General features: G+C 53.1%; 5 protein-coding genes across 5 annotated transcripts; 2 read left to right on the top strand and 3 right to left on the bottom strand.

The window, feature by feature from the left end:
• COCSUDRAFT_48359 (ribosomal protein L2) lies at nucleotides 1-3,586 on the top strand (the record flags this gene model as incomplete). The annotated part of the gene is made up of 9 exons (XM_005645154.1): nucleotides 1-293; nucleotides 429-483; nucleotides 602-697; nucleotides 912-1,069; nucleotides 1,349-1,451; nucleotides 1,761-1,906; nucleotides 2,342-2,423; nucleotides 2,796-2,953; nucleotides 3,404-3,586. The coding sequence occupies exons 1-9, from the start codon at nucleotides 228-230 to the stop codon at nucleotides 3,584-3,586; spliced, it is 1,047 nt and encodes a 348-aa protein (XP_005645211.1). The 5' UTR covers nucleotides 1-227.
• A 534-nt stretch (nucleotides 3,587-4,120) lies between these two features.
• Nucleotides 4,121-5,949, bottom strand: COCSUDRAFT_37587 (S-adenosyl-L-methionine-dependent methyltransferase; the record flags this gene model as incomplete). The annotated part of the gene is made up of 5 exons (XM_005645153.1): nucleotides 4,121-4,230; nucleotides 4,339-4,520; nucleotides 4,858-4,972; nucleotides 5,293-5,453; nucleotides 5,825-5,949. 5 exons carry the CDS (start codon nucleotides 5,947-5,949, stop codon nucleotides 4,121-4,123), a joined length of 693 nt encoding a protein of 230 aa, XP_005645210.1.
• Nucleotides 5,950-6,255: 306 nt separating this feature from the next.
• Nucleotides 6,256-6,541, bottom strand: COCSUDRAFT_83526 (hypothetical protein; the record flags this gene model as incomplete). The annotated part of the gene is made up of 2 exons (XM_005645454.1): nucleotides 6,256-6,348; nucleotides 6,446-6,541. 2 exons carry the CDS (start codon nucleotides 6,539-6,541, stop codon nucleotides 6,256-6,258), a joined length of 189 nt encoding a protein of 62 aa, XP_005645511.1.
• Nucleotides 6,542-6,837: 296 nt separating this feature from the next.
• COCSUDRAFT_67176 (hypothetical protein) lies at nucleotides 6,838-15,848 on the bottom strand. Its single transcript, XM_005645152.1, has 17 exons — nucleotides 15,632-15,848; nucleotides 15,351-15,415; nucleotides 15,111-15,208; nucleotides 14,700-14,839; nucleotides 14,218-14,348; nucleotides 13,729-13,858; nucleotides 13,521-13,586; nucleotides 12,995-13,115; nucleotides 12,399-12,609; nucleotides 11,862-11,984; nucleotides 11,312-11,453; nucleotides 10,799-10,909; nucleotides 10,186-10,301; nucleotides 9,678-9,783; nucleotides 9,060-9,203; nucleotides 8,445-8,588; nucleotides 6,838-7,653 (listed from the first exon to the last, which is right to left on the bottom strand). The coding sequence occupies exons 1-17, from the start codon at nucleotides 15,737-15,739 to the stop codon at nucleotides 7,471-7,473; spliced, it is 2,139 nt and encodes a 712-aa protein (XP_005645209.1). The 5' UTR covers nucleotides 15,740-15,848; the 3' UTR covers nucleotides 6,838-7,470.
• Nucleotides 15,849-16,809: 961 nt separating this feature from the next.
• On the top strand, nucleotides 16,810-19,566 carry COCSUDRAFT_57232 (hypothetical protein; the record flags this gene model as incomplete). The annotated part of the gene is made up of 6 exons (XM_005645151.1): nucleotides 16,810-16,944; nucleotides 17,263-17,565; nucleotides 17,916-18,089; nucleotides 18,424-18,597; nucleotides 18,881-19,022; nucleotides 19,340-19,566. The coding sequence occupies 6 exons, from the start codon at nucleotides 16,810-16,812 to the stop codon at nucleotides 19,564-19,566; spliced, it is 1,155 nt and encodes a 384-aa protein (XP_005645208.1).
• Nucleotides 19,567-20,701: the final 1,135 nt, after the last annotated feature.

The following is a 20,701-nucleotide window of genomic DNA, read 5'->3' as shown; positions in this document are numbered from 1 at the left end:
GCCAAATGTTATCTATCCGCTGCAATACTCTCTCGTCAGCATCGAATGGCCTATTCTACTGTGGGGAAGAAATAGGTAGTTGATCTGGGGCACGTCTAGAATTTGCGACCAGCAATTCTGTTGTTAGCCTACATCTGTCAGCTCACAACAATATATTTGGCATTCTATCTCTCCATCTACGAGTTTTAGTTGCTAATCAGCGTGGGCGCCGCAAACTCTCGGCTGCGATGCTGCAGAGGTTTGCTCGTTCTTCAGGCCTGCAAAGGTTATGCAGCGGTCTTCTGGGGTCGCAGGTATAATCATTATTCTTTTATTATTCACAAAGCATAGCATTGTCGTTCATGAACCCCAGACAAGTGGCATGGAGTAGCTGCCAGGCTTGTATCATCTCCTTGCTAGACCAAAACCTCTTCGTGTATTGTTCGCAGGATACGGTGGCACAAAAATCGACGAGCGTTGTTCTGCCCAGCTGCCAGGGCCAGGGTGTGCACTTTCCCACTTCTCACTCAATGACATCTGACCTGAGCATTCGCACTTCTGAGTTTGCTGAGTGTCCCAAAATAGTTCTCGGCCTGATCTCTGGTGTGTTGATCTTATGTAGGGCTGACCTGCTTGGCAGACTGGTGGGTGGGCTTCCTGCATCTGCGGCACAACTCCACAAATGCAGGCCTCAAAGTCTACAAGCCCACGACGCCTGGTGAGCTCCCCTGGGCTGCCCCTTTCCTGTTCTGTTCCTATCAAACTCTCATCAGCAGACGTCCATCAGCTTTCACAATCCCATATCTCCCTTATTTGCCAGTTTGTGATCACAATGGCGGACGCATGCAAGCCAATCATACTTCACGGAGGATCTATGCAGGACTGAGGTGTGCACGTTGCAAACGGGGTTGATCGTTTGCAATGCGCTGCAGGGCTGAGGGGGCGCATAGTGACGACCCGGGAGGACTTATGGGCTGGCAGGCCATACCGGCCACTCACGATGGGCCTGCGGAAAAGCGGAGGCCGGAACAACCAGGGCCGCACCACTGTGTGGCACCGCGGCGGCGGCAGCAAGCGCCTGTACAGATTTGTGCGCCCCCTTTCCTGCAGCGTGTATTGAAGAACATGGCAGCCCACTATGGTGTCCCTCTGTGGCACCACAGCACCAAGAGATGCGTGACTGACCTGCACAATTTCACCAGCTCCAATGCTGCTGTACCAGACCTTCAGACCAGCATGTTATTTGCCCCACCTCGGAAATTCTGTGGTGGCAAAATTCATCTGCATAAGGCCGGAAGCAGCTAATAATCATTGCATGTTACCTGTTCTTGTGGGGATCTTTTGACAATTCTTGGCTGTGCGGCTGCAGATTGATTTTAGCAGGAGGCACGAGGGCGAGGTGGGCACTGTGGAGCGATTGGAGTATGACCCTAACAGAACTGCGCGCATTGCCCTTGTCAAATACCCAGAAGGTCAGCGCTGATTCTTGCTTGCTGGGCGCCTCCAAGGGATGTCAGAATTCTCAAGTGTAATAGGAAGCCTGCTTGACAAACCAGCTGCTGATTTGCCAAAAGTTTCGTTGCTCTTTGCGTGTGACGAGGGAGGTGCTTTGCAGACCTTTTCCAGAACATTGAGGAAGGCAGAACAGGCAGCGCAGTGCCTGATGGGCAGCCCTTCACTGGACAAAGGCCCTGCATAACATGCCCCATGATCATCTGTGATCGACACAACAACCAAAGACACCAATGAAACATGGCAGTCACTTTTGCATGCGCTCGCAGGATCCGCGGCTGGCGTGAAGAACGGATTCACCTACGTGCTGGCGCCGCAAGGGGTGAAGCCTGGTGACAGCATCACTTCGGGGCCCACCTCTGCCATCCACCCCGGCAACACCCTCCCCCTCTCCGCCATGCCCATCGGCCAGCAGGTGCTAGTGCTCCCATGTATATTGTTCACTTAAACCCAGATGCAAGCTGAAATGCAGACTGATGACCAGGGTGAATAGGAAGTGCTGCCTTTCCTTCTGGTGAAACGGAAATGCTGTAACGCACGAGACACCTCGGCAGAGGCTCATGATCGATCACATTGTATATTCTTCCTTTTGCAGCTGTCTGGGTATTCCGCGTTTCTTGTGCTTTGTAGTCTTGCAATTTGCAGTAACCAGCTGACATGCTGCAATCTCCTGCTCGCCATTTCCCACATGCACGCTCCGATATCTGCTGAATGCATATCTCCCTGAAGAGTGCAAGACCGAACACTTCTCTGTCGCTCACGCTGACATCAGAGCCAGATTGCTGCCATGTGGCTGAAGTGGAATGGACATCGTTGGTGATCTGATCTTCTGCTTTTGTCGGCTGCGCAGATACACAATGTGGAGCTGCGGCCGGGGAAGGGCGGCCAGATGGCGCGGTCTGCAGGCACTTCTGCCACACTCATTGCCAGAGGTGCCTTTTATATGATTTGCATTTAGCCCTCCATTCCCCTCTGGCCTCCAACACTTTTGCTCCTCTGCTCTAATGGTACTAAAATTGGCACCCGAGGTCCCTGTCCCTTGGATCGGTTTGGATTGGACTGCGGGAGGAGGCGTTCTGGCGTCTCTTTGCTTATGTAAACCTCATGGTCCATGGCAGACCTGTGCCGGCTGCTTGCGAACATCACCACAGACTACAGGGTGTGCTAGTGCCTTGCTGAAGTGCTGCCAGAGCTCGTAAGCTCACTGGAAAGGCTAAGAACTGGTGGGCCAGACGACAGTAATACAGTCAGCAGGGACCTGAAGTTTATGCACAAATGCATGAGGCATGTGAATGGCTGTGCAGGTGCGGACGGGTATGCGACGGTGCGGCTGCCATCGGGGGAGCAGCGGCGGGTGCTGGCGGCATGCCGGGCGACGGTGGGCGCGCTGAGTAACCCGCAGCACAAGAACCGCAAGCTCGGCAAGGCTGGAGCGGCGCGCTGGTCCGGCAGGAGGCCCACGGTTCGACTCCTTGCCTCTACCTTTTTTCTTTCCTGTTTTCAGGGAAGCCAATACTGCAGGGTGGTGTGCTCAATCCAAAGCAAGGGACCATGATGCTGGTCATTCCTTGCCTGCGTGCCTCACAAAGGTGCCATTTCCGGCACGTACGGCGATTTTGCTGTGCTATTCTCATGCGACACCGTAGTGCTGGTTGCTGCAGAGTTGTTTAGCAGAATATTTAGTGGCTTGTTCCCCGCTGTTATCAAATGCTCTTCAGCTGGGAACTGCACGTAGGGTGATTGATAACCGGAATCTGCTAGCAGACAAGCTGCTGCAGATCAGGAAATTGTTGTTCTGTCGCTGTCGGTGCATAAATGTGCAGCACAAGATCACTGGGGCAACTTGCACCGCAGCGCTGTGCAAATTTCCTCAATGCAGTAAGCTTATCTGATGTGTGTGTGGCCTTCACAGACGCGTGGAATGGCGATGAACCCGGTGGATCATCCACACGGCGGCGGCCGCGGCAAGCGCAAGGGTCGCATCAGCCAGACCCCCTGGGGCAAACCCACAAAGGGGTATAAGACGCGCAAGTCACGTAATCCCACTGACGTATTCATCCACCTCAGCCGCCATGCCGCCAAGAAGGCCCGCTGATGAGCCTACAAGTTTTGCTGGCTGCTTCTTACTGTGGAGTGAGGAATAGTTGCCCGCTGCATGTGAACTGGCCCGAAATGGGTACTAATAGTGGCATCACTCTATAAAACTTATGCTTAGCTAAGATTCGGCATGCAGCACGCTGATATTGCGGTGGTACCGGTCAACTCACAATGTTTTCGCTGATTGCGTTTTGCATGGGTTTGCATGCGTATGCAAACGAGTCTTGGGCATTGTCTGTTGAAGCATATTACATTGCTTAGGCGCGGGTATCGAGCCACCGCTGCAGATGCTTCTGTCGCCTTATTTAACATGCGAGCGTGAGCTCGTAATGTCAGTTTTAAGCTAGAAATGCAATGCAACCAGGACCCAAGACAGTGCATGCCGGACGTTGAGGTGCATCTTTGCGGTATATGCAATTCTAGTGTCACACAAAAAATTAAAATACCTGCGATTCTGTAGGCACTGCAACGAACAGCAGTCTTGACAGCTAGCTGCTGCGGTCAGCGCTGAGTGCCACAGCATAGCTAGCACTTAGATGCGTCTGAACGCAACCGTGCACACTCTGCTGCCCTCGACCCCGCCAAACCGAAACATTGGGTATGTCCGTACATGGTCTACATACTCAAAAATTCCCCCACCCGCTGACGCACCTGACTCTGATAGCCCCTCGACACCATTCAGGCTGCGTCCCTCTCTGTGATCACTAGCCACCCCACTGTTCTGAGCATCAACATTCCGAGGTGTGCAACCCCTGCTGCCGCAGAACTCGGCAGTGAGCTCCTCCCGGGTGGTGTTGCAAGATGTGATGACTAAGAGACCCCCAGACTTCAGCAGCGAGCTGACTGCAGTGATGTACAACTTCCTGTTGGCTGCTGCATCCTGGGAGAGGCCCACTGCGTCAAACGTGCCCTTGTCTGTGACCACCTCGAACCTGCGAGCAGCATCTCCTCTTGGTCAGTGCTTCTTGCACCAGTGGTGATATGCAGTCAAATCTCTGCATCACTATGCTGTATTGTCCGCACAGCATTCACCACTAATTTGAAAGGCAGTGCTTAAAAGCACTGTTGCTCAGGCATGAGTCCGAGCCTGCTGAAGGCGCCTCAACGTGGGCCTCTGGCAACCAGATGTGAACTAGATGGCAAACTTCTGACTTTCATCAGAAGTGCAGTATAAGCGTGCGGCATGCACGACGGCCTCTGATTGGATATCGAATCACAGCCTGTCCATGAACAGTGACAACGACTGAGGGATGAAGGTTGGCAATTCACCTGTCAGAAATGCTGCTGTGCAGGAGATCGTCCACAACCCAATTCACAGACCGCACACCGCGCCGCTCTGCCACTGCAGCCGCCAGCTTAATGGCTGCAGCGCTGTAGTCACTGCCTGACAAACAGCACAACCACAATAATATTATTTAGTTGCCAACATCAAGTATGGTTTGCCACAAGCTTCAACTGCATGCACCATTAACAATTATGCATGCACCATTAACAAATATGCATTTGGTTTTGAAGCATGCCCTCTCTCGTACTAAAAATGCTTGATCTGCCCACATCTCTTTTTCTCTGAAGAGGCCAGAAACCAGCTGCTCTCGAGCACATGCCATTTTCTTTTCTGTTCAATCTGTAAGCCGAGGCTTGCAAGCTGCAGAGGCATGGCAAGCCTCAATGTTTATCGCATGTTTTGAGGTTCAGGGTGCACACCGGTCAGGTTGGTGAATCCGAGGTGAGCAAGCTGCAGGGGCAACACGCCATTGCCGGTCCCGACATCCAAGATTGCTACGTCCGAGGCCTGTGAGGGGTATTCTCTGTGCACCAATTCCTCTGTCCAGCCTACCATCATGTCCATTACGTCCTCTCCAAACCTGGACACGTCAGATGACGTCAACAACAACTGTCAGACAACCTCTGTACGTGCCAATGCACATCGTCTGCCTTGAAAGATTTTCGAGGCGGCAAAGTCCCCACAAATACCCACAGAAAGTTTGAGCATGGCCCTCTTAAGTTGCTGGAACCATAAACGGACAGAGCTAGGTCACTCTCATTGCTATCCCCTGAGTTGACTGTTGGGCACCTTGGAACGCCATTTGCACCTTGGCAAGGGTTTGCCTTGAACAGTACACACCGTATCTCACACACGACGCCAGCAAGGCTGGGAAGAATGCACACTAGGAAGAATGCACAGACTGGGGCACCGCGTTGGCAGATCTTCAGCAGCTTCAGCGCAGCCACGCACCAGATCTCCCCTTCGTCCCCATGCTCCTGAAGATTATCCAATTCTAGGGCATACGTCTCGTCCCAGTGCTCCTTGCGGCCCAACTTGGAGCCTTCCCCCTCTTCATCACTGCTGTCCTGATCCATCCTGCCTCCCAGTCCCAGCTGCTCTAGTCTCTGATGTTCCCGCAACACTCACCAAATGAAAAAAATAAAGGTGCGCTCTATTGCTGAGAGCTGCTCCAAAGCTTCTCGCCCACGCTTGCGCTGCCACCGATGCCAGTCCTGCAAGTTGCAAGCTAGTAAGTTTAGCTTGTGCCTTGCAGCGAAAAGGGGAGCCTATCCTCCTTCTCACTTCTGGTGCCATTCGAAAAAATTTGATCTAAAAGGCGCCAACAATGTCGATCAGTAATGATCAGAAGCAAGGGAACGGAACAAAGCAGCACGGGATGTTCACCTGAAAGGGATCTGGGCTGGCAAGACAGATGGCTCTAGCGGCACAGGGACTTCTCCTGCGAGAGTGTGGTACCCTTGCCGCTGCTTGTGCTGCACAGGCACAGTTGATCCATGTCAAAGCACAGGAGGCACAGTAGTTTGCTGTAACAAGCACCAAACGCACGACAAAATGGCGATGATTAGATACCTTTGGGTTGGTTTTGCAAACAATAAAAAGCCTTCCTCTTCGCTTCACCACGCGGCAAGCGTCACACAGCCTTTTCACAGCAGATCGCACTCTCATGGCCCAGCCACTGTGCGCCTGGACCACGTTATGAACGTTACTTTTCTGTTCCGGAGGTTCGCCAATTCAATGAATTGAATCAATGCAACATCGATCGTATATCCGCGCTGCATTGGAAAATCTTCATGCAGTACCACTTCTGCTTGCAGCCTCATTACGGAACCCACTTTGTCCCGCATACGGAACAACTTTGGAGCCGAACGAGGAAGTATCTGAAGAGAATAGAGTTGATATTCACATGGTAATCAAGAGCACTTCAGGGTGGACAAGTACGTCACTTGAGAAGAAATTAAGCTCGCTGTGCTCATTCTTACACATTTCATCATGCGCACCAGCATGCGCATGCACATGCATGTATATATACAAGGCAAGATTGACAGCTTGAAGCTTGAGTCAACCTTAATCCAGCTCAAGCAAACTGTGATAGTACGCTGTAGCGAGCTCTATATCCACTGTCTCAGCAGGATAAAGTAACGCACCGCAAAGGAACAGATGCACTAAAATCCAGATGCAGCGAGGAAGAGATAACAAAGCGACCCTAACTCGTGAGCTGCTGATCAGCTGACTAGACGACACCCATCATTGCACAAACCTGACTGTACGTGCCTTGGACATGTCCATAAGTTGGCAGCAAAAACTCCGACTGATTTGATGTGCCAGGAGGCACTTTGCACTGAGAAAATCGCAGAAACTGTCAGTAATAACAGCCTCACATTGCTGGCCGTCTTAACAGCCGCAGACTTCAAAGTTTGTATGAAAGTTTGCCCGGGGCCATTTACTCACAGCTTCAAGAATCTGCAGAGCCCTTCCTCCCTAATCTGGCACTTGCGCTCTCTTTCCTAAATCCGCTCTCTCCTTGTTCAACTTCCATCCAGACTCGACCAGGATATCGGCCGTGCAGCAATTGCGCAAATCTGAACAGGCGCCGTTCAGAACTTGGAAAACGACAGGCAGCTGCTGTCAAGGGTGACATCAGCGTCGGCCCATGCGGCGGGAAAGTCATTGGACAATATCCCCTGCCCTTCCGGACTGCCCTGGGCAGCCAGCACCTGCCCGAGGCCCAGCAGCGACCAGCCGTTCCGCGGCAGCTCCACCAAATCCTCCCTGTATGCCTGTGCCCAAAAATTACGGCTCATGAGCGAGCAAAATGGTGCAGCATTTTGTGTACGCCTGCGACAACAAAAAGGCACTATCCGGAGCTCAGGTGGTGTTGCAGATCATGCCAATCTTCCTCATGCCCTTATGACATAACATTGGATCACGAGCAAGTTGAAAAGCTGCAGATGTGACTGTTTCTGCAATTCTTCAATCTGCACAGATGCACACTTTGAGGACAAGACAAACATCTCTGCCTGCAAGGCTGCGATTTGCAAGCCTTCTGAAGCAAGCAGGGCCAGTGCAAAGGACACGCTCTGGGCTCATGGCTGTCTTGAGATGAACCAGCGTCCTCAGCCTCTGCAGAAGACAGGCAGGTTGTGCCCAAAAAACCCGCATAAGGTCCCTCCATGCTATATTCAATGCATGGCACGCCTTGGGCTATCCGTGCAGAGCACTTGAAGGACTGCAGCACGGAGAGTGAACTGCATTGGGTGAGGGAGAGCGAGTACGATGAGGACGAAAAGATGAAGACATGGAGGCCCTCATCTATATGGAGGAACTCCATGACAGAGCAGACATGCGGCTGCTGGCTTAGCAATTCTCCTGGGCTAGAAGTCTCTAGCATGTTGCATGCATTGCATACAAAGCGTGAGGCCGCCTTTTTTCCTGCCTGACGCCCGCACTGCATGTAAGTCTTCTGATCTCTTTCTTTATCGATCTCAATTGCACCCAACCTTGGCGAGCGTTAGCTGAGGCACGAAGCACGCAGCAGAGTAAGGGTGGATCGGCCGGGTGGCTGGCTCACCTTGTCGGCGGCGGCATGGTCTCCGGTGGCGTTGAGGTGCACAAATCCCAGGCAGTGGCGGATGGGCTGCCACAGCCGCGGCGGCTCCATGTAAGACATGCCGTCCTCTGCCGCCTTTGCCGCCTCCAGCTTCTCCACAGCCGCCTGCGCATGCCACACAGGAAATCCTTGCAATTCAGTCCTTCTTGAAGCTGAAGCACCAAGTTGTCGGGTGCTCTGCAACCTGGCCACAATGGCAATCTGTGGTAGCCTTTTTTTGAAATGTCTTGTGACTGCCCAATCCTGGAACAGCCGCCTTTGAGTGTGGCAAGGACAGATGCAGCAAGAACCGAAGGCAGAGCGTGCGTTAGGGGAAGGGCTGTGTTATAAGAGAAAACAATTCTGTTCCAATCATCCTGAACTCATGATGGCACAGACCAAGCACACCATGCAATGTTTCAGCCACCGTTGTGCCTAAGGCAGATGTATATCTCGGTCTTGGCATGTCTTGCAAGTTCCCACAAATGCCCGGGCCGCAGACGTGGAACAGCAATGCGCGTCTTGCCGGACAAACTTCTTTCCACAGGATACAGAATGTAACAGAAAGCTGGTGCAAGGGCTGCAGGGCGGCCTCACCGCTGAGTCACCCTTCAAAAGGTCCAGCCTGGCGCCCGCGTGCAGGATCGCAATTCGCGTAAGACCCTTGTAGTCGCAGCCATACACCCCTGGCGGCTCCCCTGGAACCGTCGGTTCCTCATCCAAAACCTTCTCCTCGGCGGCCTGCGCAAAGAACAGAAACAATTTTATACTCCCCCTACTATAGACAGGAGCAGGGGGTATTGAAGGTGGGTTCTGATTACCCCTGGCAGGAGCCATTTGGGATGATAGTCCAGGAGGATGGATACTAGACAACTGTCTCTCATGTAGGCACTCTCTGCTGTTTTCATCCAGGACACTACAGGACAACGCAAGAGAGAGGTCAATAAGGGGTTGGGCGGCCTATTGGAGTTGGAAGTGAGTGCTGGTGCAGCGCTGTGTAGCGAAAAGCGCACAGCAACACCTACAACCTTCCATGTTGATAGTGTGTCTGTCCATGTTCTGTCTCTCTCAACTTTCAACTGGCCGAGTGCAATTGCCTGAGCCAGGCTTGTCTTCCAGACATCCCTGCTCTGCAAGCTGTAACAAGGATGCCCAACCTGCAGGTCCTCACATTTGATGACAGGAATACTTATTTGGGCTGGAGTGGTGACTAACCTTGAGCAGGTCCAGCTCAGCGTGCGCCAGTCCCAGCAGGCGTTCCCTGTCACTCCCGAATCCGCGCGCAGCTGCCGCCGCCGCCTTGGCCGCTAGCGCCAGAGACCTGCCCCGTCAGCATCAGTCACCTTTAGTCATCCCTTCAATTGAGCCTACTCTGTGCCCACACAAGACAGATCATTGTGCTGCAAAGAAGCGTTGGAGGCTGTCAGAGCTGAGTTCGCTTGATGCTTAGAAGGTGCGGAAGTGCCTACATACGAACTGATGGTGGAACACCATGGAGTTAATATTATAGACTGTCCCCCACACTCAGTCCATACTGCGCGGCAGGAAACCATTCCACCGCATTGAACTCGGGGCACTGGTGCAGAAGGCAGTCGCCATTCGTGACAAATTGGAGGTTTACATTCCCGGACTGGTTGCCGTTTTGCCGCAAGCTGACGCTAGTGAAGACATCGAGTGTTGCTTGAACACGGGCAGAAACATAGGGGAAACATGAGGATCCTACCGCGCATAGTGAAAGATCGCCTTCGCATACTGCGGCCCGCCAATCGGACACTGGCCGCGCGCATTCTCCGGCACAGACTTGATGTCCAGAATATCGTCCCACTTGCCAAATATCACCTGCCGCAATCATTGCGCCTGCTCAGTAAACACTGTGACTTGTTCAGCTTCAAGACGCCCGTGCATTCTGCAGAAAGCTCCACAATGGCCCTGCTCCAGTGAAATGTGTGATACTCTTGCATGCAGACCTCCCGTGTCTTTCAGAGGGCCGGGCAGTGAACCATGAGCCCACGGATGCTCTATGCATGCTACTGATACAAATATAAGCGTATCAGGCAGAGTATAATGTCGTCTTCTGCCAGCCAGATACACCCAAGCAACATCCCTTTCAGATCAAGAAGATGTCGCAAGGGTGAATCTAGCCGGCAGATGATGACATGCTCAACGAGTAGATGCGTTTGCATGCGCACCACTTGCAGAGCCCATCGCAGCGCGCACATCAGTCTCAAATGATACATGATATATTACTAATAGGCTGCAGCATCTCTTAGTCATTGTCCGTGCCAAGGTTGATGAGGATCGGAGACTTTGACAGGGGCCCCCCGAGAAGGAGTTACCTTTGTTAGAACCAGATGCGCCCACTCACGAGTTGAGTCGCCATAGGCAGCAGGGTGCATGACATCCTGGTACAAGCGGAGCTTGGTCCCATACTCCTCCGCCACTCCAACCTGCACGCAATCCACAATCTTCACTCGTTGCTCATAACACATGCCTTTCACTACAAAGGAATGGTACTATATGTTGGCAGGCGTGCACCAGGTCAATGCTGCCACATGCTGGACTGATTGGATCAAATCACCCTTTCACTCGTGGTACAACTGCGAAAGGATTGCACATTTCCCGTCTATGGGGACCCATGCATGCAGGTTCCTGACACCAAACCTCCTCACAATCTCCAAGAATATGAGCAAAAGAGCTGATCCATTTTGCAACACGTTGCAGCCATGCCGATGTGGGAGCGATCTGAGCATGGCAGCACCTCCTTGCTCAGATCGCTCCCACATCCTGCCTGGCACATTGGGGATCACATAGCGAGAAGGCCACGATTGTTGCCCTATATTTTCTCGCACCATGCCGGCCATGTTGGCAGCATAGATGAGCATGTCGGTGTTGTGCTCCGGCCCGTATGCCACCATGCACTGCTCCGTATACGCCATGTCTGCCCCGTATGCCCGAATGTTGGCAGTCACCGCATCCTTCCATCGCCCCACCCTGCAGACATGAGCAGCGCAGTCATCTTAGAAATGAGACACAAGTCATCGAATGAGCAATTATAACGTGGAGCAGGCTGACAGACAAGGCGTGCAAGAAGGGCTGCCGTCATCCGCCTCTTGTTGCACCTGTGGTGCAGCCACATAGCTATAACATCTGCAGGAAAGTCTGCGTCACAGACCAGAGGAACTTCAGGTGAAGGAAGGCAGATAAGCCTTGCATGCCGAAAGGCATAAGTCTAGGGAGTGAAAATCACACAAGTGCTGGGCTGCAGACTGATGAAGGCCCTGCGGATGTCGCTGCGGACGCCCAGTCTGTATGCTCTGTGCTCTGGGTTTTGGTCTGCTTGTGGTAATCAACCGCACCACAATACAGTGAAAATGAAGGGCGGACAATAACGTATGTCACCTGATGAAGATGTGGCCGGGCATGTGCAGCAGGTGCCCAAAGTTGTCTTCCCAGGGCCCGGCTGTGAAGGTCATAGCCACGCCCGAACCCTCTGCTACCTTGGGGCTCGGCAGATTCGCAACACTGCGCACCAGAGCCAGGAACTCATGCACGCCATCATATATAAGATATGTAAAGTGGGGCTGTAGCCTACCACTGGCCGGACGTGCAGGGAGGAAGCGAATCAAGTGCGTTGTGACATTGGCTTAAATATGTAATGAAACAGGACACATTGAAACACCCTGGCAGGCCAAGAAGACATGGGAAAGGAGGACTGCCATCCACAAATCCACGAGCTGTAGCTTTAAGCCGTGACAAGCATATCTTGAAATGATGTGAGTGTGATCCATTGACCCAGGGCCCCTCGCCTATGTCAGGACCTGTGTCAGGACAGTTGCTGCAATAAAGAAGCGATTTGGATCCTTCTGTTTGTACTACTGGTAGGACAGACACTTGGAGAGCACTTTATTTAAGACAGTCAATACAGGTGTCTGTCACCTGGTCTGCCTGGCGGTCTCTGCCAGGTGGATGTGAAGGTGGTGTGCGAGGGCGTTCCCTGCATCAGCCTCCAGCACGCGCCTGATCAGGCGCCCCGCCACCTCAGCATCTGGCCGCAGCTGACCGGACCCGTCGTAGTAATTCCACTGTGTATTTGTCATGTACCCCTCTGCCGCCAATGCCCACGCGTGCACATCGTTGTATTTGTCGCCTGCACGGAACAAATCCCCTTTTAGACACTGGCTTCTTTGCAAAGCACACGATGGTTAGATATGAAAGGATATCAAGACGAGAGAGACTGCACCACAGCAATTCCCTTCATACAGAAAATATTTTGCATGGATGTATGCGTCCCCACGGTATCTTTCAGGCCTTAAGGCAGCATCCTGTAGCGGACAGTGGGCTTCTCAGTCTTAATGCAGTACTCTTCGGCTTCAAGCCCTCTTCTGTGCCTTACTTTGCTCACATTGCTCACAAGGGACTCCATGAATGCCCTTCACGGCGCCTCATCCTGTCTGGATTCTCCCCGGGTTTGGCAACAGTGCACAACTGGTTACTAATCACAATCTGTCATCCAGATCACTGAAAGCGCGCACCGATGCCCTCCATAAGCTGCGAGTACCGCCGCTGCGCTTTGCTGCGCCCCGGCTGCAGCGCCGTCCCATTCTCAAACCTGGCCACCTGAGCTTCCGCGTAAGCAAGCTCCTTCTGCAGAAGCTGCAACACAAATCACAGATTCACTAAGCCACTGCTTGTGGACATCTCCTGTGCAGGGATTACGGTCGCACTGTGACGGAAGGATACATATGTCCTTACTATCCTGGTCGCGGCACAGGCTGGCCAGGCTGTGATGTCTTTTACATGAGGCCTCAGAGTTTTGGGATTGCCTTCGGCATGCTGATGGGCTCTTTGCTCAAGACCAACGCAGGACACAGCCTGATTGCAAGCACATTCATCTCAACAACCCAGCACGCGAATGGCAGGACTGTTTATTTCAGTGTGGCTGATTTCCAATCGCTAGCAACAAGGTGCCCCCATCCAGAGGACATCTCATTTCAGGCCTTAAAGTCGCGAATATTACAAATAGGGAAGGAAAGATGGTTGCATGCAATACTCGGTGACCTGCGGGTCTCCGTGGTTGTGGGCCACGGCCTTCTGCGCAGCTTCCAGTCCGGTGGTGATTCTTTCCTCGAAATTGACGCAGAACAGAGCCCAACTGTATGCGCGGCTGATAAACCCACTTTCCCGCGACTGCCAGGGTTGTGGCAATGTCTGTAATTTCCTGGTACGAGTAGAAAGGGAGGGAAAGATGGCGCCAACAGTTGGTCACCTGCGGGTCTGCGCGGTTGTCGGCCACGGCCTGCCGAGCCAGCGCGAGCGACTTCTGCGCAGCTTCCAGGCAGGCCGGAAAATCTTCCGGGCTGAAGGAGGGGAACCAGGTCGGCTCAGTCACCACCTCCCTGCAGCGCACATGCAAATTCACACTCAAGAGCTATTTAGAGACGCCCCGAAGACGGGCGTACTCTAGCAAGTGCTGACGCCTCAACCTAGCGGTCCAAAACATGGTGCTTCTGCATGCATGCTCTCACAAGGAAATTCCTAGCTTCTCGGGTTTGCTTGGGGGCAATACTGCTTTGCGTTTGGTCCACATGTCAACGATCCTGGTACAGCTGAGTTCATAAGTCATGTAGAGCCCGATGTATTTGTCCTTCAGCGAGCTCTTCACATGGCCATGCAGGCATCAGAGAAGCATCAGAGATGCTTGCTAAGCTAGCATTTTTTATTCAGTTGTGAATATTTGGTTCTGTGAGGGCAGTACCTGTTGGCGCCTGGTCCCAGGGAGTAGGCAACGCCCCAGGGCGCCATGGAAGCAGTGGGGTCCAGCTGGACGGCCATGCTGAAGGACTGGAACGCCTCATACTGGTTGAAGTTCCACGACAGCAACATCCCCTGGACAAGCAAAAATTTCCTGAGGGGTGCACAAAAGCCTTGACACATTTGCGAGTATTGCACCTGATCTGCTGGGGACTCCCTTTGTCTGGCAATGTATCCTCAGGAAATCCTTTGCATGACCGTTTACAAGCATAGCATTGATACCTCATGAAATGCAGGTAGATTTATACTTGCACTCCAAGACTGCACTGACAGGACATGGCGTGCATTCCAGCCTTATGGCGGCCGTAGCCAAAAGTGTGGACAAGGAAAAAACAGCGCAAACTGGGCAAGAGCAGCGGGAGGAGACCAAGCCAGTATTGTCCGGGTCACAGATTGAAGGTGAGAACGGCTCAACAGAGGGCATGCCTGGTCAAACAGCTTCTGAGCATCGGGCGAGGCTGTGGCGATGGGGTGAGAAAACCCGGTCAAGTCTCCGAAGAAGGCAATCCGCTGCTGCCACGTCGGCGGCATGCACTTTGGCTTCGGTTGGGTCCCCCCGTTGTGCCCTGTAACCCAGCCATATGTCTGCTCAGTCATTGCTTGTAAGTGCTTGTCATTGCTCGTCATTTGCTTGTCATTGCCATCGCTTGGCTTTGAAGCCACGTGATGGCCAACTGAATGGTCTTGCCGCACCCCGGTCATGTTTCCAAGTGCAGCATAAGAAGATCAGTAGCATGTAAGATACTGCCATGGATTCCCAGCGCTCAGTCATCTGCATGGGTAGGTCGTAAAGCCAGAGACACTGTGTGTGATGGAGTGAGATAGTTGGGGACTAACAGATAGTGAAGTAGAGGAAGGCCAGCAGTCCTGTGCCCATGGCTAGGGAGAGACCAAAGGCAATCATGGTCTCGGTTGCCCCAGCATGATAGGTTTGCCTGCACAAATAAGAACAACAGATGAATCTTGACAAGCAGGCGAAGCCTTGGCAATACAGGGATAGTTAGTGCATCCTTAAGGCTTCAACCGTTCGAGGGGTTTACGCAACGCTTGCATGACACATGCCGAGATTGAGCGTACTTTAGCTCGGTGGAGTCCCCGATACCATCAAAGTTCCTTTCGTGCAAATGCTCCACCTCCCCCTCCTGCAAGCATTACGTGAGGTTGATGCCATGATTTTGGACAAGACCATTACTGAAGGCGCCTAGAAATGTACCAGAAAAGCATGATCGGTATATCGATGAATGGAACCGATTGTTAGTAAATGTTCAAGACTGGCAACGACACGACGGCAACAAAATATATATACTATGGAAAGCAATGTGACGTAAGGCGATGGGGTGGCATCGAAGGAGGCCCACCTCGTCTTTTACCCCTGTCCTACGGCGCACTTCACTCAATGCATAATTGAGTGAAACCGAGATGCCACAGAGGACCGCCAATGAGCCCAAGAGCACCACAAGCACCATATTGGATCCACTTGACTGCCCTGCTCGATATGAGCACTGCTACTTCTAGCAATGCAGTTCGTAGAGACGCGTCATGCTAAGAACCTCCAACGAGATCACAAGCGCATCCGCCAAGTTCTGCAGTCATCCACGAGGTTGCGCAATTTCGGGGACAGCGTCACGCATGTGCTCAAGGTAAGTCGCATGCGGCGACACGTGAGGACAAAAAGTACAATTAGGACTGGGGCCTATTCTGGCAAAAGTGTACTGGATGCAAAAGGGGACAGATAAGAAGTCTGAAACCCTACCACTGCATGTCGTTAAGAGAGGCCACGACAGCGGATGCAGGGGTGATGTTGGAAAGGCGCATTCCGTCGCTAGATAGATGCTGGACACTTTTTCGCCCAGACCAGACACCACTGTTAAGCTCGGACGCCCGGGAATTACAAGGGCTTGCCACAAGAATACAGCAGTTACGCCCATACGACACAGCAACAGCTTGCAGGCCCATCACCCCTGCAGCAGAAAAGGTGGGCTGAAGCGCGCGTGGGCCATTCACTGTAAATATAAAGTGGCCTGATGATCTTTGCGCTCTTTTCGAGCCAACAACGAGTGTCAGGGAGTCCAGGAATCATCCCAGATCCTGATTGACTATGTCTAGAGTGGGAAAGGAATGTCGGGTTGCGCGCGGGGGCGGCCAGGTCGCAATTGTACTGGCTGGACACCGTGCATGTGGATGGTCGCGCTGGCTTCCAGGTTCACCGCCGGCGGCGGGGCTTGTTTCTGAAGGTTCAGTTAGGACAACGTCTAGCATAGTGGTGAAAGCAACGAGAGCTATCCCTGGTGGGGTTAGGACGGAGGGGCGCTCGGTTTTAGCTGGGATGTCGTACTGCAGCGTACCTGTCCCTACCGTCAGTGGAACTAGTAGTGGATGTCGGGCATACCAAGTGCACCAGCTGCCTCCGTTGGGGCCATGCGTGCCGTTGATTCGGGAATGTCCGCATCGACCGGTTCGCTCCCGTCAAAACTTGACAAAACATGGGTGTGTCGTAGGTCTGGCAAATCCAGCACAGACAGCCCCTTTCACCAGGATGGCATTTCTTCGGGACGCTGAGGACTTCCTAGCACGCCTACCATCCATTTCCCTTGATGGAATGGACCCCCTGTTCCCTCAAGGCGACCCGGCTCTGGCGAAGTCGCAGTACGCTGAGGTGGTGCCCACCAAGGTGAGCTCGATGGCTCCCCGGCATTGGTGGCCTGTTGATTATTGTCGAATTATCTGTTGTGTCGTATTCAAGACAACGCGGATGTTATTGAAGCCTTCGAGCGCAAGGTTCCTCGGTCTCACTGGTGTCCCCTAGCTCTTCTGTTTGCGTGTCCCTTGTCAAAGAAAGTGGGACTTATTGGGAAAAGGGTGTTCTAAGTTCATCAAGAGCCAATGTCGAGGACAATTTATTGCGTTGAAGGTTCACCATTTAGCCAGCAGAGGCTCTCCATCATATACCTGCCCATCGTATGACCCGCTGTTTAATCTGTCCTTCCAGGTCAACATGGCAGCCCAGAAGTGCACCATCACGACAGGCCCGCAGCCCTTCCCGCCCTTCGACCCCTCTGCCAAGCAGGGGCGCAGCAAGTCGACTGCGACCCACTACAGCCCCAACACAACCCTCTACCCAATGTCCTATCTGGAGAGTTTCAGTGGCGCAGAGGGCGGCGATCACACTGGGGGGGAGCATGAGGAGTCTCTGCAGGCGCGGCATTCCAGCCTGCAGTCCTGCTCCAGCGATGCGGCTGAGGAATGGAACCTCCGCCGCTCCCCTCGCAACTCCAACTCGCCCAAGAACAAGGTGAGCACCTAACTCTGCACCCTCTGCAATGATAAGATTGAGACGCACCTTCTGCTGCAGCTCATGCTGCTTTGTGTCTGTCCAATTTCATCATTTTGCAGCAACGCCTGACAGTATCAGTCGAGCTACCATTTCCTTGTATGCCTTGTTGGCCGAAAGTGTGGCTGTTGGCCGGGCAGTCTCTTTGCCGCAATCTCTGCATCTCTATTTGTCCGATGTCCTTTCATTTATGCCCCACCAGGCCGCACGATGATCCACGGTCTAAATATCCCGCTGTTGATATTTTCTTCGATTGTCATATATACAGGCACCAAGAGAGATGCGGCTCAAATAACTTTTGCCATGTTCAGGGTCCCAGAGAGAAGCGCAAGGTGGGCCGGCCGATCGCATACTGCGGCGACCCAGACTCACCGGATCTTACCCCGGCCGAGCGCCGCCGCATCAAGCGCCGCATCGCAAATCGCGAGTCGGCCCGCCGCGTGCGCGCGCGCCGCCAGGACCTCATCGAGGAGATGGCCGTCAAGGTGCACTCCCTGCTGTTCCCTCCCTCTTGCCAATACTGGCAGTCTTACAGACTTCTCCTGCAGATTTGCGCTCCATGGCATGCAGCCTGATCCTGGTGCTGTGGGTGCGCTGGTGGTTTCTGTATGAAAGTGCGAGTCTGTTGGGCTGCAGCTTGTACAGATGCAGTGCAGTCTCGCAGCATTGCTCTTGTCATGTTGTATTGCCAGATGTTTTGGGCATCAGGTGTACCCTGTGCTGTTTTTCAGGAGGGTGGGGGGTGATGCAAAAATTAATGTTGTGCAATTGGCTGGGCCAAGCATCTGGAGACTCAATTACTTCTCATGATGCGCGCAGGCCGATGAGATGGAAAAGCACAACAGCACGTTGGCTTCGCACGCGACGGCGGTGGAGACTCAGCACGCGGCGATGATGCGTCAGATGGGCGAATATTCCTCGCGGCTGCAGGCGACAGCCGCGCAGAACAAGGCGCTGCAGCGAGAGATTGCCCACCTTCGCCACCTGCTCGAGGTGCGAGTCACCCTTCGTCACCGCTGCCTGATGCAAGCTCACTTCTGCCGGTACCCAAACGTTGGTGCAACTCGCCGGCTGTTGCCTCCACCATGAGACAGACAAGAGGCTAGATTGTTATGAGACACACCTGGACTGACTTCTGATCGGCCCCTTGCGGCGTGCAATCTGCAAAGTGCTGATCCGTCTGCTGCTGTTGTTATCTGGCAGCCTGGGCACAGTCTGTACGCATGCGTGTGGCTGTATGTGCGGTGTCTTGACCAAATTCGTTGCTTGTGTGCAGAATAAGGGCGAGGTGATGTTGCCAAAGGAGGACCATGCCTGCCCAAGCTCCTGCTCCCAGTCCGCTCAGCAGCCAGTCAACCACAGCACCGCGTGCAACTACCCCGGAGCCCGCGCTTCTGGCGCTGCCGACACGACCCTCGGTGTGTACTCCTTTTGAATTCGCATTCAAATCCAACACCTGCTATCTTTATTGCGACCTGGGGCTGTCTTTGAGGGTGATAGGCCAGAGCAAGTCAACAATGCACATGATGTGCATACATCGGTTGTCTGAGAGTGAGAATTTGAGAGCTGAGATCTTGGTAAATGGCATCCACAGGAGTCTAGCTCATGGTATTTTATGGGTGTCAAGCAAAGCCCTGGTCAAGGCACCAAATAAAAAAATGGTTTGTTTTTGCATCTCAAAACCTGCGCACCTCTCCTGGGAAGTGGTTACTGACCTGTGTGCACGTGTTGCCAGGTGCCGGGCCGGTCTTCAGCAACGGCATGCGCAGCGCGTTCGCGGTCTCAGCCGATTTGCCGGCGGAGGAGCCGCACCAGGTTACGGACCTGCCCATGTGCAGCGCCGCCAGCATGGACCAGTTGCTGCCCAACATGGGCCTCACCCCTTCGATGGCGTTCCCTTGGGAGACCGGCTTCTCTGTTGGCAAGGCCCCCAGCTTCGCCCTGCCTATTGAAATGTTCTGAGCGCCTTCCCTGAAGTGGGTCTTGAGAGCACTTCTGAACGGCTAGCTTGCAACTGTTCCAAAGTGGATCTAGTACGGTGTTCTGAGCAGCTTGCTCAAGGCTCACAGCTCCCCTGTTTGGGAGTTGAAGCGGATTCTGAGCATTGCAGTACCATCTCCCACATACGAAGAACAGACAGCCATGTGCTTCATATGTGGCAAGTTGTGCACTTGAAGCAATGCTATATCCTTAAGGCAACATCAGAAAAGACGTCTGCATGGCCTGGTCAGGTATCAGGTCATGAAGTCCTGGTTCAGAGAGTCCAGTACCATACTGGACTCTCCGAACTGAGCCCGTAAGATGCCTAAGGCTTGCTCACAGCACCCCTGTTTTGGGGTTTTCCCACGGTGGGCGTGCATTGTAGCAGGAGTCATCCAGAACCTGAGCACTGTATTGCCATCTCATTGAGCACGGACAGCCATATGTTTCATATGTGGCAAGTTGTACACTTGAAGCAATGTCATATGCTCAGTGCAATACTTGAGAAGAGGTCTGTGTGGCCTGGTCAAGTGTCAGATCATTATGCCCTGTCCCAGAGAGCCCAGCCAATGACATGGGCCCAGTTGGGGATGGTTTTGGCCCCTCTATCTGGCCATCCCAACTGAAGATGTTTAGATCTATCACGGCAAACCAAGTCAAGCTGAGAATACCGAGCCCGCGAGATGCCCAAGGCTGACAGCATCCCTGTTTTTGGGGTTGAACCTTGGTGGGCGCGCGTTGTAGCAGCAGCCATCCAGAATCTGAGGATTGCATTGCCATCTCTAAGCATGGACAGCCATGTGTTTCATGTGTGGCAAGTTGTGCACATGAAGCAATGCTATGTGCTTTAGTGCATTACTTGAGAAGATGTCTGTGGTCCTGGTCAAATGCCAGGTCATTATGTCCTGGTTCAGAAAGTCCAGCGCATGACATGGGCACAGACAAAAGAGGGGTGACACAATCTCAATGTTGTCTAATGCTGGGTTCCAAGCACTGGGGTGACTTGAATCTGCAAATATTTAAACACAAACACCTGTTGTACTGACTTCCTCTGACTGATGGGATTAAATCCGCGTTGAAGGTGTGTCTGCATTATCATTCCTGAGGGAGAAGGGTT

This window comes from Coccomyxa subellipsoidea, assembly GCF_000258705.1.
Source record: "Coccomyxa subellipsoidea C-169, whole genome shotgun sequence".
Classification (NCBI taxonomy): Eukaryota; Viridiplantae; Chlorophyta; class Trebouxiophyceae; family Coccomyxaceae; genus Coccomyxa; species Coccomyxa subellipsoidea.
Note: the sequence above shows the minus strand (reverse complement) of the source record. Positions and strands in the feature narration are given on the sequence as shown.

What these genes read in the sequence shown, in the direction of transcription:
- COCSUDRAFT_67176 (XM_005645152.1), bottom strand. Translation starts at nt 15,739, where the DNA reads ATGGTGCTTGTGGTGCTCTTGGGCTCATTGGCGGTCCTCTGTGGCATC. An exon ending in GAGACCGCCAGGCAGACCAG is followed by an intron (nt 11,985 to 12,398) that starts GTGACAGACACC and finishes TCTGGTGCGCAG; the next exon opens with TGTTGCGAATCTGCCGAGCC. An exon ending in CTGAGCTGGACCTGCTCAAG is followed by an intron (nt 9,204 to 9,677) that starts GTTAGTCACCAC and finishes TTCTTTGCGCAG; the next exon opens with GCCGCCGAGGAGAAGGTTTT.